The 16313-nt window shown below is 59.3% G+C and overlaps 1 protein-coding gene across 1 annotated transcript in view; it reads left to right on the top strand.

Moving 5' to 3' along the window:
• The first annotated feature begins 288 nt into the window (after positions 1 to 288).
• The window catches only part of CRB2 (crumbs 2, cell polarity complex component), a 21640-nt gene continuing 5615 nt past the window's right edge, over positions 289 to 16313 (top strand). Inside the window, exons 1-10 of the mRNA XM_023532961.1 lie at positions 289 to 446; positions 6915 to 7238; positions 9570 to 9765; positions 9871 to 10010; positions 10404 to 10589; positions 10773 to 10886; positions 13292 to 14164; positions 14254 to 14762; positions 15273 to 15438; positions 16164 to 16306. Of these exons, the coding sequence (XP_023388729.1) occupies positions 347 to 446; positions 6915 to 7238; positions 9570 to 9765; positions 9871 to 10010; positions 10404 to 10589; positions 10773 to 10886; positions 13292 to 14164; positions 14254 to 14762; positions 15273 to 15438; positions 16164 to 16306 (2751 nt within the window). The 5' untranslated portion in view covers positions 289 to 346. The remainder of the gene's footprint in view (positions 447 to 6914; positions 7239 to 9569; positions 9766 to 9870; positions 10011 to 10403; positions 10590 to 10772; positions 10887 to 13291; positions 14165 to 14253; positions 14763 to 15272; positions 15439 to 16163; positions 16307 to 16313) is intronic.

The raw sequence follows: 16313 nt of genomic DNA, 5'->3' as shown, positions 1-16313 counted from the left end.
GAGGCTGAGGCAGCACAACCTGAGAGGTGGGAGAAGTGCGGGTGGGGGGGCGGGGGGAGTGTCTGGAAGGAGAGCATGGTAGGCACTGAGACGAGGTCAGACCCACAGGGCCCCTGGATGCCTGTCTGGAGCCCTGGGCCTTGGGGAGACTGGGTGAGTCAGACCCCTCCTCTAAAACCCTCCGGAGGTGGAGCAGCCTGGGAGGGCCTGGGCTGGAGGAGGAGGCGGGGGAGGAGGGAGGGAGGGCTGGGCCTCTGTCCACGGCATTAGTGCTGGTTGGAGGGAGAGGGGGTGCGGAACCAGCCCGGCCGCCTATTCCCATAGCCGCCGAGCAGAGCGTGCTGCCATGGCGCTGGCCGGGCCTGGGACCCAGGACTCTAGGGTCCCAGCCCCCTTCCTCTTGCTCCTGCTGCTGCTCTGGGCCTCTGCCCTCTCCCTCCTGGCCGGTGAGTTGGGGCACAAGCCCTGGGGCAGCCTGTGGCCTACGGTCTGTCTCCCAAAGTAGACACCCCAGGCCCTGGGGCTGTCCCCATGGGTGCTGGCCCTATGAGTGCTGGCCCTACCTGGGGGCTGGGGCACAGGCCTGAGTTGTGGGGTGTGGAGGAGTGTGCTGCTGTGGGCCACTGGAACTCGTGTGGTGGCCAGTGGGTCTGGAACTCGGGGCCTTTGTCAGGGGACTTGTGGGTGTGCTGTGATCTGGGTTACGGGGTAGGCTGAGTGTCTTGGGAGGGGTTTGGGGGCAGTGGAGTTCTGGGTTGTGAGTTCTGTCGTGAGTCGTGTGCTGCGTTGTGGGGTGCAGGTGGCCGTGTAATAAAGTTGTGAGCTAGGACGAGCTGTACCGCGTGAGCCTGCGTTGTGTCTGAGGCTTTCTGGGTGCGGTGGGCTGTGTCCTGGCTTCGGTCGTGGCGTGTAAGTCATCAGGTGGATTGAACGGTGTTCCAGGGGCGCGGGGTGGGGGCAGCAGACGCCAGCCTAGAGGACTGGGTTGCAGAAGGGGAAGGAGACCCAGGGAGCCAGTGTCTGCCTGCATCCCCTTCATTCACGCCTTAGCTCTGCCTGCACTGGGCGGGGGGCGGGCTGGGGCTGCAGGTGCTCTGGGGTCCTGGGGGTGGCTAGGCCCTTGGGAACATGGTGTTCACTGCTTCCCCCTCCCCCGCATCCCCAGACCAAGTTGAAAGGGCTTCTCGAAGCCAGACCCCATTCGCCAAGCAGGTTTTGCTTTTGTACAAGTGGATTCACGTGTACTTGGGCCTGGACTCCTTCCTGGGGGGTCTAGGAGACGCTTTGTCTTGGTCACTATAGCTACGGGGCCAGGCCTGGGAAGTTCCCCGCCCCCGCCATCACTGCTGGAGGAGGGAACCAAGCAGGCGGGTGGCCTGGGCTCTGCTGAGGCTGCGGGAGCCCCCGCCTCCCTCCTCAGGCTCCCAGGGTCAAGCTCTCCCAGGCCCCTACCTGGGGCTTTCCCCCTTCCTCCCACCTCTTCTGGGGCCCAGTTCACAAAGCCTCTGTCTCCTCTTCTCCACATGGCCCTTGGGGAAGATGAGGACCTCATTTTGCAGTGGAGGAAACCAAAGCTCAGGGAGGAATGGGGCTTATAGATGGGCCCCCAAGCAAAGCTGGGGCTCGTGAGAGGAGCTGGGGCCTGCTCTCTGCACCGAGGGGCACGAACTCCAGGTCTGTGGACTGGGTGTCCGTCCCCTGCCCTACAGCGTACACAAACATACATGCATGTGCACAAACATAAATGCCCACCCGCACCTGCACACACATACACACGTGCATACACACAAATCACACCTGTGCATACATACACACAACGCACACATACACACCAACTCTGCACACTGGTGCGGCATGCACAAAGGCACACATCACCACATGAGCAGGTGTCCATAGGCACATGTAGACCCACCACATGTGCACTTACACATACACCCCTAGGTGCACCTGCACCCACCAACACGCATGTGTCAGGTGGCTATTCACACTCAAATGCAAATTCATACGAACCTTGAGGCAGAGCGAACACAAAGTAGATTGATGCTATGGAAGAGAATGGACTCTGATATACACATTCACCCCCATACAACCCTGCTGTGGTTCTCGGGGCCAACCTTTCCCCTATGACTGCCATATAGGGAGCCCCCTCCGTGGGGGTCCCCCAAATCTGGGGTGGGGGCACTGCAGCCATGAGCATTTCTGGATGCCCGTACCCCAGGCCGGACTGCCAGGAGGAGAGGGGCCAGGGATTGTGTTACGTGAAAAGCGATTTCCATCCCATAGGGGTGGGGGTTCTGGAGGCCCTGGGCCCCTGGCTCTGCTGTCCACCCCGACCAGGCCCTGAACTGGGCCCCTCCATCCTGAACGTTCCCTGCTACAAAGGCTCTGCTGGTTGCTAGGAGAGGACCAAGCATCTTGAAGTACAATGGGGCACGTTGGGCTCTCATACCCCTCCCTGCTCCCAGAATACCCAGGGAGCCTGGCTGACAAAGGGGCAGCAGTCCAGTGCCCAAGTCTGGCCCCTCCTCCAACCAGAGCTAGGTGGGGGCCTGCAAGACAGAGGCAGGGAGCGGACAGCCGCACACACGCGACCCAACATCAGGATTTGTTGGATAGGCAGTGTTTGCCCCAAGTAAAGATTTGTTGATGGATGAATAAGTGATTCCATCAGCCGCCATGCGGCAGGCACTGTGCTGTTGGACTAACACGATCGAATTTAATTCTCCTCTGAGGCTGGCTCTGATAGTCCTAGTTTACAGAGGAGGAAAATGAGGCCTAGAGAGGGTCAGTAACTCGCCTAGAGTCACAGAGCTAGTAGGTGGCAGGGTTAGGATGTCGCAGTGGCCTATGGCACTGGCCTGTATAATAGTCACACTTCTTCTCTGTGCCTCTGCCTAAAGGGGACAAACCAGCTAACACTGAGGGCCGTTACAAGAACTCAATAGGGAAATGCAGTGGTGGGAAATGCAGTGGTGGGAAATCCTGTCTCAAATTTTAGACAGAGCTAGAAGCCCACTAATAGTTAAAAATGAAATAGTTAAAAGTGGCCTGTTTGCGTGGCAGGCGGAGCCCCACCCACTCCCTTCTACCCTCACCCTGGGAGGGGCCTCCCTGGTCCCAGAGTCGGTTTGAAAACACAGGGATGTATCAGTGCCAGGCGCAGGGCCGGCGGTGCATCCTGGACGGCTACTGTAGTGATTACTGTTATCGAAGTTATGCCTTTCGACCTCATGGGGTAAACATTTGTAAGGATTTCAAACTTTCCTGCCTTGTTAGAGTAGTTGAGCCCTTGCTGATGGCTCTGAGGCAGCGCTATAAACGCTATCGTGTTGTCCCGCGCTACTCAGCCCTACCTTTGGGGTGGGGGGTGGGGGGAGGGCAGTTCCGGCCTATTTTAGGTGAACGGTGTTTTCCCCTTATTCAGAGCCCCCACATCTTCCGAGATCTTGGGCTGCTTCTTAGAAATATTCTCTTTTGCCTTAAGACAAGAAGCTTCTCAAAATCCACCCTCAGTGAACACTTCCCATCGGTCGTTGGCAGTTATCACTCGGCCCGTTACAAGTGCTTGCAAGTAGGAGTTACTAAGCACCGAGCGAGGCCCGAGGCCCCGTGGGATCGCCGACAGCTTCTGGATAGACGGGAAAGATTGCGCGCTCTGCCTAGGCGGACCCTGGAACCTCTGTTCTTCCTGGGCAAGCCCAAGCCCTTAGAGACTCTTTCCAGTGCCTGAGTGAGGCTGGGCTGGAACGCACTGCAATGACAGTACGTGGGTGGCGATTCGGAGTTGGCAGAGTGGGAATTTCACAGGCACTGGGAGGTGTGGACCCGCGTTCTTTCTTTCTTTCTTTTTTTTTTGTGGGATGCCCCTGGGCAAGTTTATGGCCCGAGTTAGAAACACAGTTTTCTTAACGGCATCCACCTCTTCCAGTCTGAATCAATATAATAATGTAATAACGTTTGCAAGGTGTGTAGGACGGCCCGGAGCACACGGTAACGGCCGCTGTTACTGTAGCCGGTCCTTCTGGGAGAGATTTCCCTTCCCCGGGGTTCCGGGCCTTCCTAGGGCGTCAGGTCGGAGGGGAGGGGCGGATGTCAGTTAATCCCTCCCCTGCCAGGTCTTCCCGGGCAGCCCGAGAGGTCAGGAGGGATTTGTAAAGATAAGCACAGGCCCCTCATCACCCTGGCAACAGGCCACGCCCCTTCAGCCTGGCCCAGGAAACAACCCCTCCTCTGCCGGCCACCCTCACCTCTCCACTCAGCCTTGGGCTGCCCTGGTCTCCTGGGCTTGCTCCTGGGAGAGAGAACCCAAGGTTAGCAGTTCCCAAGCCTCAACGTGCAAAGGAGTCCCTGGGGAGCATGTCGCAATGCAGATTCTCTGGCCCCAGGCCCAGCGGTTCTGAATCTCTAGGTCTGGCCTGGGGCCCAGGAATGGGTATTCTTAATACAGGCCCCTGGATGTCTCTGCAGCAGAGGCCAAGGTCTGAATTCCAGCCCTCAGAGGCTGTGGGGCTGTGCTTCATCTCCGAGCCTCTCTTTCCTCAACCGTGAAACAGGCATAATAGTAGTATCCACCTCCTCAGGCGAATATGAAGATTAACTGAGATTGCATAGGAGAGCTGACTGTCCCTCACATGTAGGCTTCTGGTGCTGTTGCATGCCTCCCGGGACAGGCAGCTCCCTCCTTCTACCCCTGGCTCTGACTGGAGGAACTCTTCCTCCTGAGGGGCTAGACTCTGTCTCCTGGGCTCCATCATTTGGGGTTGAGGCCCACCTGCTCCTACGGCAATGAAGTACCTTCCCTGCTCCCCCCAGGCACTGTCTCCTCAGCCTACTGCCATCTGCTCTGAAATGGAGGGCTCTGACTCGGGGCAAAGCTCCAGACTGGGGCGGGGCACCTTGGGCACACAGATGAGGGTTGGCACAGGACCCAGCAGCCAGGGCTATGGAAGCTATGATTACCACGTTCCTCCTTGCAAGCCAGGCTAGGTGGAGGGACTCTGATCATAATGGCCAGAGTCCTCACTGAGGGCCCACTGGGTGCCAGGGCTTCACTCATGTTACCTCGGTGGCTCCTTACAACACCCTATGAGGTGGGCACCATTTATACCCCAGATACAAATTGGGTGTATGTGATGCCCAAACCTGTGTCCTTGCTCAAGGAAGCTAGGTCCACTCCCATCCCCATCAGACCATCTTCCCACCCCGGTCAGAGCATCTAACCCTGGGGGACCCAGCTCTAAGCTGATCAGCCACAGAGGCTTGGAGTGGGAAAAAGAAGATGGGCCATCATAAGCCCCTCAGAGAGGCCCAGATGCTCCCTGCCCTATGACCAGTGGTGGGGGAGGGGCTGGGGAGAAATGTGCTGAGCTAGGGAGGGGAATGCTGGAGAGAAAAGGTCTGTGGACCCCAGAGCCCTAGAAGGTCATCTTGGCCTGATGGTGTTTCAGTCTCATGCCTGACCCTGGGTGGGCGCTAGGGGCTCTGTCAGGGAGTGAGTGAGCCTGCGTTGAGCTGTACCAGGTGCTCAACGTGCTCCGGGGTGGGGCTAACATTCTAGTTCTCCCCTGGGTCCACTGGTCAGTACCTCCATCTCCCTGTCCCCTATCCTGCTTGGCCCTGGCTGGGAAGCGTGGGGGTCGGCCAGTGGATAGCCCTGCTTGGTGGAATGTGGATGACGCCTGAAAGGCTGCAGAGCCTTATCTGGGGGTCTTCACTAGGAGGGGGGAGGGGAGATGCAGGGCCTGGTTAGTGTCTGGATGACAGCCTGAGGGGAAGGGGGCACCTCTCAGAGCCCCAGGCGGAGGGTGCCTCCTGCTTGTGGGGGGCTCCCTATCCCCCATCACTTACTGAGTTCCTACAAGAGGGCACTTGACAACACTACCTGAGTGAGGCTTTGAATCCTAACACATCCTAAGAGGTGAGGACTATTAGCATCCCCTTTTCAGACTGGGAAATGGAGCTCAGCAGAAATGATCTTCCCAAGGCCTCAGGGCTAGTGACTGAGCTGGGATCCGAGCCAAGGGCTGTTTTACTCTAAAGCTCCGAGTTCTTACCCCAGCATCACACAGACAGGCTGGAGGGAGGGAGGGAGGCTGGCTCTCTACGTAGCTTGGCTTCCAGATCAGGAGGTGACCCTCTAACAGAGGGATCTCAGCTCCGTGCAGGCAGCACAGTGGCCAGAGCCAGGTGTCTGGTCAGCAGGTCTCAGTACCTGCCCTGTACCCTGTGACCTTGGCCAGGCCGGCTGCTCAGGCATTTGCTGATGGGGGCACAGTGAGGGCCAGGGATTCTGTGAGAAGTTCCCAGGCCAGCCAGGCAGAGCAGGGAGGAGGGGCTGGGGGGGTGGGGTAAGAAGGACCTTTGAAGTCCTCCATCTCTGATTTCATGCATGGATGGAGTTACCAGACCCCCAGCAGGAGCGGAGGAGGGGGAAGGGGGAGGAGCCTCCATCCTGGGCCTTATGGGAAGGAGCAGGCCGCAGGGTAGAGCCGAAAGACAGTCCCAGCACTAACTTGCTGTGTGGCCTCAGGCAAGTCCTCGCTTTCTGTCCTGAGCCTGAGATCTACCCTCTTGTAAAATGAGCATGACAGAAGCTGCCCAAAGTGGCACTGCAGGGGCGCTATGAGCCGTGTAGAGCTCACAGGGTGTCTGCTCGATAATCCTGGGCCAGAGCCAGGCATCCCGGGTCCTATTTCTCTGCGTGGTGGAGTCCTGAAACCGGTCCTCACTCCGGGTACGGATGTGTGCAGCCTGTTGGGACCTGGCGGGTAGAGCCCCCGGCCTTCTCTCCCTCCCCCTGAGTTGGACAGACTCCTGCTGCTTTCTGACTCCAGGGTCTGGGATGGGTGAGTGTGGGGAGGGAGTGTCTCTGGGTCCCCTGTCTACCCTGCCCAGCCAGTCGCCTCTCTCTACAGGAACCGTGCCTGTGGAGACTTCGAGTGCCTGTGCCTCAGACCCATGCGCTCCAGGGACCAAATGCCAGGCCACGGAGAGCGGCGGCTATACCTGTGGGCCCATGGAGCCCCATGGCTGTGCCACCCAGCCCTGCCACCATGGTGCTCTGTGTGTGCCCCAGGGTCCAGGGCCCAGTGACTTCCGCTGCTATTGTGTGCCCGGGTTCCAAGGCCCGCACTGTGAGCTGGACATCGATGAGTGTGCGTCCCGGCCCTGCCACCACGGGGCCCCCTGCCGCAACCTGGCCGATCACTACGAGTGCCACTGCCCCCTTGGCTATGCAGGTAATGGCCCCCGGCTATCCCTGGAGGAGGTCTGTAATGTGGGTCCCATCGGTGCCTCAGTGTGAAATCATGAATTCGGCTTTGACTTTAGTGTAGACATGCCCCACTTCCCCTGGACATCCTGGCACCTCTAGGGCACAGCCACTCTGGGTCTTGTCACAGACTTGATGCTACCTGGCAGCTCTGGATGAGGCTATGAACATGTAAGCGCTGGCGTGGTGCCTGGCACATAACAGACACCGGACAAATGTTAGTTCAGTCCCTCCTAGAGTTCCGTTTGGTACCAGGGGTCGAGACAGATATGCAGATATGCTCCATCTGGCTTTCACGAAGACATATCTAGACAGTATTTCTAGCATCTACTCAACTCCAGACTTGTGTCAGGCTGTACTGTAGACACTGTTGGTTCATCTGATGGTTCTAGAGTATGAACACCCCTGGTTCAGGTTGTAATGTGGGTCCCCTCCCCTCTGTGTAGCCCTCAAAGCTCCAGCACAGAGACCCTGGTGGCCTTGTTCAAACTGTAATGTAAGTGTACCCTCAGGGGCCCCTGCTTCTCCAGTGGGAAGTGGGGGGCAGTGCAGGCACTGAGGACATGCTAGTTCCCTCCAGAGTATGACCCTGTCCCCGTCCTACCCATGCTCCAAGGTGAGGGCATTGGGGCGACTGTCTAGACGCTGGAAGGAACAGGCAGCTGGGGACAGGTCTGGGAGGAGGCTGGGTCCAGGGCAGTTGGGAGCCTGTGGTGAGATACTCTGGGTTCTATTTCAACCTTGAATCCAGACAACTCTCTGAGGACAAAGCATAGTCTGAGGTCACTCCTAGCCAAGCATACAGACTGTGGTGGAGGCCTGGGTCTTAGGGGTGGAAACTTACAGTGACGAGATGGATCTCGGCACACAGATGAAAACGAACTCTGGAAACGGGTTATGTGTGTCTTTCTCACCATTTGAGAGTCTTGGTGTCTGGACGTGTTCGTTGTGTATGTGTGAGTGAGGCCACGTAAAGCACCTATGCATCTGCCAGTATCTGTGGGTGTCTGGGCTCACTGAACGCATCTGTGCTAAACATATGTGTGTGAGTGCCAGCAGGTGTGTGTGCACCCGGATGTATGGTGCTCCGATGCTTTGGGTAACGCTTTCTGGGTGAGTTGTGGATGTGAGCGGGGGCAGCGGCTGCCGTGACTCATTTTTCTCCTCCTTCTTTCTGTTCCCAGCCAGGCGGGGGAGGCCGGGATTCCAGGCAGCCTGGGCCTGGCTCCCCCTGGCACAGAGGGTGGGAGTGGGGCTGGGGAGGGAGGAGTGACCTGTCCCAGGAAGGAGGGGCCATGTTTCATGCTCACTGAGCCGGGAAGGGGGTAAGGTTCCAGCTGGAGCCGGCTGGGCCCCTGGCCCCCAATGACCAACCCCACTTAGGGGGCAAGGGAAGGGCCACTAGAGTCTACAATGACATATTGGCTCCAGGACAAAGTCAGCAATACATTTCCACTCTGAGATTCTCACCTCCCCTCATCTCCACGGTCCCCACCACCAAGGGCCACCTAACCATCTGGGTGTTGCCCAGGACTGACGGGGTTCCTAGGACTTGGATTTTCAGTTTTAAAAGGAAGACGAGGCAGGGAAAACCTGAAAGAGTTGCTTACCCTATTCCAGCGTCTCCTGCCAGGGTATGTCCCTCTCTGGGCTCTGTCCTTACACCTTCTTCAAAGCCAGCAGTGAGTCTCCTAAAATGCAGACAGCACCGTGTACTCAGCTGCTTTCAACTTTTTAGTTTAAACACGTTGTTACCCGGCCCCCAAGGCCCCACGCCCCACACCCCCGCCTCACCTCCTCCACTCCCCTTAGCTCCCCAGCTCCCTGTGCCATGCCCCAAGGGCATCTGGCTCGCCCAGCCAGGTCTTGACCAACCCTCTGGAATCCAACTGCTCCCACAGTCCCCTATCCCATTCTAGTGAATGCCTCCTTGCCCTTCAAAAGGCCCTTCTTCCAAGAAGCCTTCCCTGAGCCAAGATCCTGGCTCTTGCTTTCATGGAATCCAGGATTTCCTCATCATTGAGCTTATCAAAATTAAACATCAGTCCTCATTTAAGTGTCATTGACCTAATGCCCGTCTCCCGGACCAGATGGCTGTGAGCTCAAGGAGGCAAGGACGTCTGTCTTCTTTCTAGTCCATTACCATTGCTGGTGTGAGAAACACCTGCTCTGGGTGAATGGGCGCACTGGTTCTCCGTGGATCCTCACCTTCCACTTTCTGTAACTGGAGCAGGTTTGAATCGGCCTGGCTGGGCCTCTTTCCCTGGATGACCCTCTGCCTGTTTCCGGCCCTGTCCAGGAGTGACCTGCGAGGTGGAGGTGGACGAGTGTGCTTCAGCGCCCTGCCTGCACGGGGGCTCGTGCCTGGACGGCGTGGGCTCCTACCGCTGTGTGTGCGCGCCAGGCTACGGGGGTGCCAGCTGCCAGCTGGACCTGGACGAATGCCAGAGTCAGCCGTGCGCTCACGGGGGCGAGTGCCACGACCTGGTCAACGGGTGAGCAGGCAGCCCGTTGCCCGAAGGCCCTCGGGGAGGCTGCTGGGGGGTTCGGCGATGAGGTGGAGGCAGCGGGGTGCGGCAGCTGAGCGCGCCTCGTTCCAGGTTTCGGTGCGACTGCGCAGACACGGGCTACGAGGGCGCACGCTGCGAGCAGGAGGTGCTGGAGTGCGCGTCCGCGCCCTGCGCGCACAACGCGTCTTGCCTCGAGGGCCTCGGGAGCTTCCGCTGCCTCTGCTGGCCAGGTGCGTGTGCGCGTGCGCGTGCGCAGGCTGGCGGGGTGGGCGCGGCCCTCCGTGGACCAAACAGAGTGTGACTGCAACTTCTCTGAGCGTGTTTCCTGGTCTACAAAATAGGCTAATCGTCGTACCTGCCACCAGGGTTGTTGAGAGGAGAGTCAAGGGGTAATGCTCATGAAGTCTTGGCACACGGCTTGGCACGTTCAAAGTGGTCGCTCATCCTAGTAATAATACCGAGATGGTGCTGAGCTGGTGAAGGCTGCCGTGGTCATTTCGATGCCTCTCCCTGTGCCCTCCCTCAGGATGTGTGTGACCCTATTCTGAGCTGTTGTCCCGGCCTGGCCCTGGGCTTGCGCCATGACCCTGTGTGACCTGATGCTCACGTGTGTGTGCCCCCAGGCTACAGCGGCGAGCAGTGTGAGGTGGACGAGGACGAGTGTGCGGCAGGCCCCTGCCAGCACGGGGGCCAGTGCCTGCAGCGCTCCGACCCCACCCTCTACGGGGGCAACGAGGCCCCCTTCCCGGGCACCTTCAGCTTCCGCCATGCTGCTGGCTTCCTGTGCCGCTGCCCTCCTGGCTTTGAGGGTGAGCTTCCTACCCGCTTCCAGGGCAGCAGGTCCGCCAGTGTCCAAATGCACCGGGAGGGATGCTGGGCTGGGTTCAAGCGCCTCTCTTTGGGCCTCAGCCTCCCTAGCTGTAAAATGGGCCCTTCCAGGTCCAGTCTGGCTCTGAGGGCACAGGTGGGAACCACAGCTGGGCCTCTTGCAGGAGCAGACTGCAGCATGGACGTCGACGAGTGTGCCTCAGGGCCCTGCCTCAGTGGGGGCCGCTGCCAGGACCTGCCCAATGGCTTTCAGTGTCACTGTCCAAATGGCTACACAGGTGCTTGGGGGTGGGGTGGGCACTGGGTCAGGACAAGGTCAGAGTGGGTGGGCCTGGGGTGAGAAGTTTCCTCTGGCTGATGTGTGGAGGCTGGATTGATGGGGGACGAGGAAATTCGGGAGGAGGTGGGTACAATGCAGGTGACAGCTAAGAGGGACTGAGCTGGGGTCTGGGCTTTGGAGATGGGAGCTAATCAGGTTGAGAAATATTTAGGAGGGACACTCTGCAGGTCCTGAGGGTGATCCGGGTGAGTGGGAAGTGTCAGGGATGCCAGCTGAGTTTGTCCCGGGTGATGTTGGGTGGAGGACAATGAGTTCAGTCTTCTCCACACTGCGTCCAAGTGTGTAGCGCACCTTCAGAGAAGAGCCTGGATGGGGGCGGGTGGATTGGGGTCGGGCCCAGGAGAGGGGCCTGGGCTGGAGTCAGAGACTGGGAGCCAGGGCCGCAGGTAGCTGAGGTTGTCCAGGAGGGTGTGTGGAGTGATGGGCAAACAGAGACCTAGACACCTGACATCAGACGGCTGGGCGGAGGCTGAGGGGCCTGCAGGGAGGGCAGAGGCAGTTTGGCCAGGGGCATTATGGATAGCTGGGGGCAGTGGCTGGGGGAAGGGTGAGCTTGAACTTTGGGGAACTAGGGCCCGTTGGGCAGGAGTTGGGGGTGCAGAAAACCTCTCCCTGCCTCGTGCACAGCAGATGCACAGACACACAGACACCCTCCCACACGGCCGCGGGTGAACCCAAGGAACTTCTCACACTCTCGCTGAGTGTCCCCACCCCCTCTGGAATGCCTGTGACACTTCCCCCTCACTGCCCGCATTCCTGCTCAGGCACACTGCCTCCTCTCCCCGGCAGGGTTCCTGGGCACAGGCTCTCCCTTCCAGGGGAAGGAGGTAGTGATCATCGCTGTCACTTCCACCCTCACCCACCCAAAGACATCAAGGCTCAGCATCTCCACCCTCTGGTGGCCGACAACGCTGGGGGCCCTGAAAGTCCATCTTCAGCCCCCTATTTCACTACCCCGTCACCGCAGCCCCCTGAGGTAGAGGTTTAAATTCCCATCTTACAGATGAGGCACTGGAGGCTTTAGAGAGGGGGTATCATTCCCTCAGGTTCCCTAGTGTCGGCAGGAGCTGAGCCCAGCTGATGGCTAACAGGGAGTTCAGATCTCTGAGGTCAGGGATCAGGAGGGAGAACCCCGGCTGTGGGGCTGGGCTCCTTGCCACCGTCCACCCCTGTCCTCCCTTTGGGTCGTGCTGGGCATGGGGGAGGCCAGTGCCTGGCATTCCTGAGCTGGCTCTGAAAGAGGCAGCCAGGCAGGAAGCTCTGCTTCCCAGCCCTGGGCTGGCCCTCCACTCTCGGCCTGTCTGGGGGAATGCAATGGGGCTGTGTGCTCTGCGGACCTTCCTGTGGGGCCTGTGGCTCCTGGCAGGTATGGGGCACAGTGGCCTGGGCAGGGGTAGGTGGAGCTAGCTCTCCTCAGGAGACTCTGCTGTTTGTGGGCTGGCTGGGGCCAGCATTTAAATCTTGATGGCTTCTTTGGGCCTCGGTTCCTCCAGCTGGGATACGGGGGCAAAGCTGGCCTTGGTTGTTTTGCGGAGGCTCTGGCCAAGCTGGGGTTGGGCCATGGTCTCTTGACCCAAGCTGGGGCCAGAGCACCTGCGGTGGGAGCCTCCGAAGGGGAGGGTGAGGTGGCCCCTTCACAGCCTGTGTGGGCGCGTTAGGGCAGAGGGACGGGGGGATTAGAGCCTGGGGGCTACTCAGAGTGCCACAGATGCACACTTCCACTTCCACTCACTCCTCCATATCGTCGCTGTCCACAAAAGCCATGCCAGGCCCTTTGATGGGTACCAGTGACATACTCAGACTCCTTGAGATCTCAGCTGAGCGAACAAATACTTTCAATACACAGTTCTGGCTTGGAGGAACAGGCATTCAAGGTTTGTAGGGTACAGGGTTGAGACCCGAGTGCCTGGCAGGGCCCAGCCTTTGAGGGATCTTGAATGCCAGGGTGAGTGATTGAACCTTAACCAGCATAGAAACCTGACTAGGTGATCCTTTAGGAATAGATCTCTGGTTGCTTGTGGGGGGTTCCGAAGTCAGGCAAACTGGGGGATGCTAGACTGTGGCCCAAAGAGCTGGCGAGGCAGGAGGGCGGGGCAGGAGAAAAGGCGATTGGAGAGTATTTAGGGAATAGCATCCACAGGGCATGGAGACTCACCAGACACGGCAGAGAAAGGGGTATCTTGGATTCCAGCCGCTGGGAACCTCAGGGGACCATGAGAAAGCCTTTGGGAATTGGGAATTGGTTTAGTTGGCAAGTACTAAGTTCCTGGTCCCAGGAGGCATGTGAGTTGAGACTGCGGTTCCGGCCTTGGGTGCTGAGCCTTGACCTGGTCTCTCCCAAAGGCCTGACATGTCAGGAAGACGTGGACGAATGCCTGTCGGAGCCCTGCCTCCACGGTGGGACCTGCGATGACACCGTGGCGGGCTACATCTGCCGGTGCCCGGAGGCCTGGGGTGGGCATGACTGTTCTGTGCAGCTCACCGGTTGCCAGGGCCACACTTGCCCACTGGCGGCCGCCTGCATCCCCACCTTCGAGTCTGGGGTCCACAGTTACATCTGCCGCTGCCCACCTGGCACCCATGGATCTTTTTGTGGCCAGAACACCACCTTCTCCGTGGTGGCTGGGAACCCTGTGCGGGCGTCAGTGCCAGCTGGCGGCCCCCTGGGTCTCGCACTGAGATTTCGCACCACGCTCCCTGCTGGTGTCTTGGCTACTCGCACTGACACCCAAGGCAGCTTGGAGCTGGTGTTGGTGGGGGCCACGCTTCAGGCCACACTCCGGAGCCCCGGCAACACTGTGCTTGTCCTGAGGCTGCCAGACTTGGCCCTCAACGATGGGCACTGGCACCGAGCGGAGGTGACGCTCCGCCTAGGGGTCTTGGAGCTGCGGCTCTGGCATGAGGGCTGCCCTGCCTGGTCCTGTGTGGCCTCCAGTCCTGTGGCCCCGGCTCCTACAGCTTCCACGGCCCCGACACCTGCCGGGTCCTGCTCCGTCCAGCTGGGTGGCGTGGCTTTTGCGGGCTGCCTCCAGGACGTGCACGTGGATGGACACCTCTTGCTGCCTGAGGATCTTGGGGAGAATGTCCTCCTGGGCTGTGAGCGCCACGAGCAATGTCATCCTCCGCCCTGTGCCCACGGAGGGGCCTGCGTAGACCTGTGGACTCACTTCCATTGTGACTGCCTCCGGCCCTACAGTGGTCCCACGTGTGCTTATGGTGAGGAGCGAGCCAGGTGGGCCCCATGGCAGAGGCTGTGTCTTCCCCCCAGCCCCAGGCCTCACGCTTGGCACCCTCTCTCCCTGCAGAGGTTCCTGCTGCCACCTTCGGCTTGGGGGGCGCCCTGAGCTCTGCCTCCTTCTTGCTCCAGCAGCTGCCAGGCCCCAACCTCACCTTGTCCTTCCTCCTCCGCACACGGGAACCTGCTGGCCTGTTGCTCCAACTTGCCAATGACTCAGCAGCTGGCCTGACAGTGTTCCTGAGAGAGGGCCAGATCTGGGCCGAGGTCCTGGGCAGTCCTGATCTGGTGCTTCCCGGGCGCCTGGATGACGGGCTACGCCACCTGGTGACACTCAGCTTTGAGCCTGACCAGCTGCAGGGCGTGGGGCAGCAGGTGCACGTGGGCGGAAGGCTCCTCCCTGCTGATGCACAGCCCTGGGGTGGGCCTTTCCGAGGCTGCCTCCAGGACCTGCGACTCAATGGCCTCCACCTCCCCTTCTTTCCACTGCCGCTGGAGAACTCGAGCCAGCTCAGCGAGCTGAGCGGCAGGCAGTCCTGGAACCTCACCATGGGCTGCGTCTCTGAGGACGTGTGCAGTGTGAGTGCTCTTGTAAACGGGCGGGTCCCTTTTGGTCCCTGCATCTCCAGCGTTAGCATGTCTCTGTACCGGTGAGGAAAGTGCCCTGGCCAAAGTCCCACTGTTAGAGAGTGACGGTGCATCTCTGGCCCAGCTGCTCTTGCCCTCTGGTGGGTCCCCATACTTCCTCTCAGTCCTGGTCTGGGAGACACCCTGACCCAGGCAAGGGCTGTCTGAGCCTTTATGCAGGTACTGTTTGGGGGACAGGGACCCCCTTTGCTCACAAACAAAGCACCAGCCCTGGAACTGGATAGCCTGGGTGTGAACTCTGGTGACTCAGGCAAGTGACTTCTCCTCTTTGGGCCTCAGTTTCCTCATTTGTAAAATGGAGATGATAGTGACTTCCTCTTCAGTTGTTTGTGAGGGGGTAATGTGTCTGTAGCAGGCGCTCCACGACGAACCGCCGCAGTGACGGTTCCGGTGGGTGATGCTACCAGGCCTGAGCCAGTCCCTGTCCTGATTCTCCTGCAGCCTGACCCCTGTCTCAATGGTGGGACTTGCCTCGTCACTTGGAACGACTTCCATTGCACCTGCCCTACCAACTTCACGGGGCCCACGTGTTCCCAGCAGCTGTGGTGTCCTGGCCAGCCCTGTCTCCCACCCGCCACCTGCGAGGAAGTCCCCGATGGCTTTGTCTGTGAGTGTGTGCCCTGGACAGCCCATGTGCTGGGTGCTGGACACCCAGGCTGGGTTAGATCCCACCCCTACCTTCAAGACTCCTAGTAGACCAGGATGCCACCAGTCCCATCCCACTGTGGTTGGGCCACTGCATGAGGGACAGGCTTTCTGGAGAAAGAAAGCTTTTGCTGTTTTCAAGGGTAAATAAGACTCTGACCCAGCTCAGGGAGGACAATTCAGGGAAGGGCAATCACATGTGCAAAGGCCCTGAGGTTTATAAGAACAACTGAAACACAAGTGCAGGTATTTGGGGCGGAGAGGTTGCCTTAAATGCTAGGCCAGGTAGCTCAGGACTTTTTCCGAAGGGCAGGAGGGAGGGTTTTAAACTGGAGGACATGATTTGCATTTTAAAGAGCTGACTGCATTTCATTAAAATGCATGATCAACCTCTTAAAAATCTGCATTTAAAAAAGATGACTTAGTGCAGTGAAGAGTAAGCCTCGGTGGTGGCACAAGGCCACTTCACCAAGGAGGGAAGAGGGCAGATTTTTTGAAGGGTCACTATTACTGGGTCTGTGCCCTGGAGGGTAGGGTGGGCACGGTCTAGAGGTAGGGAGTCATGACCGGGCAGGAAGCCACGGTGGTGGGGCCTGTGGGGGCGGCAAGTGGTGTCCCCCGCGCGCTGGGGCTGGGGTGGAGTGAGTGCTGGTGGGCCAGCATCACTGACGCACCCTCTCTCCGCAGGTATGGCCGAAGCCACGTTCCGAGAGGGCCCCCCAGTCGCATTCAGCGGGCATAACGCATCATCGGGGCCCGCACTCAGCGGCCTCTCCCTCGCCTTCCGCACGCGGGACTCCGAGGCAGGGCTGCTGCGCGCTGCCGCGGGCGCCCTCG

Source organism: Pteropus vampyrus, unplaced genomic scaffold (assembly GCF_000151845.1).
Source record: "Pteropus vampyrus isolate Shadow unplaced genomic scaffold, Pvam_2.0 Scaffold95, whole genome shotgun sequence".
In the NCBI taxonomy this organism is placed as follows: domain Eukaryota; kingdom Metazoa; phylum Chordata; class Mammalia; order Chiroptera; family Pteropodidae; genus Pteropus; species Pteropus vampyrus.
Note: the sequence above shows the minus strand (reverse complement) of the source record. Positions and strands in the feature narration are given on the sequence as shown.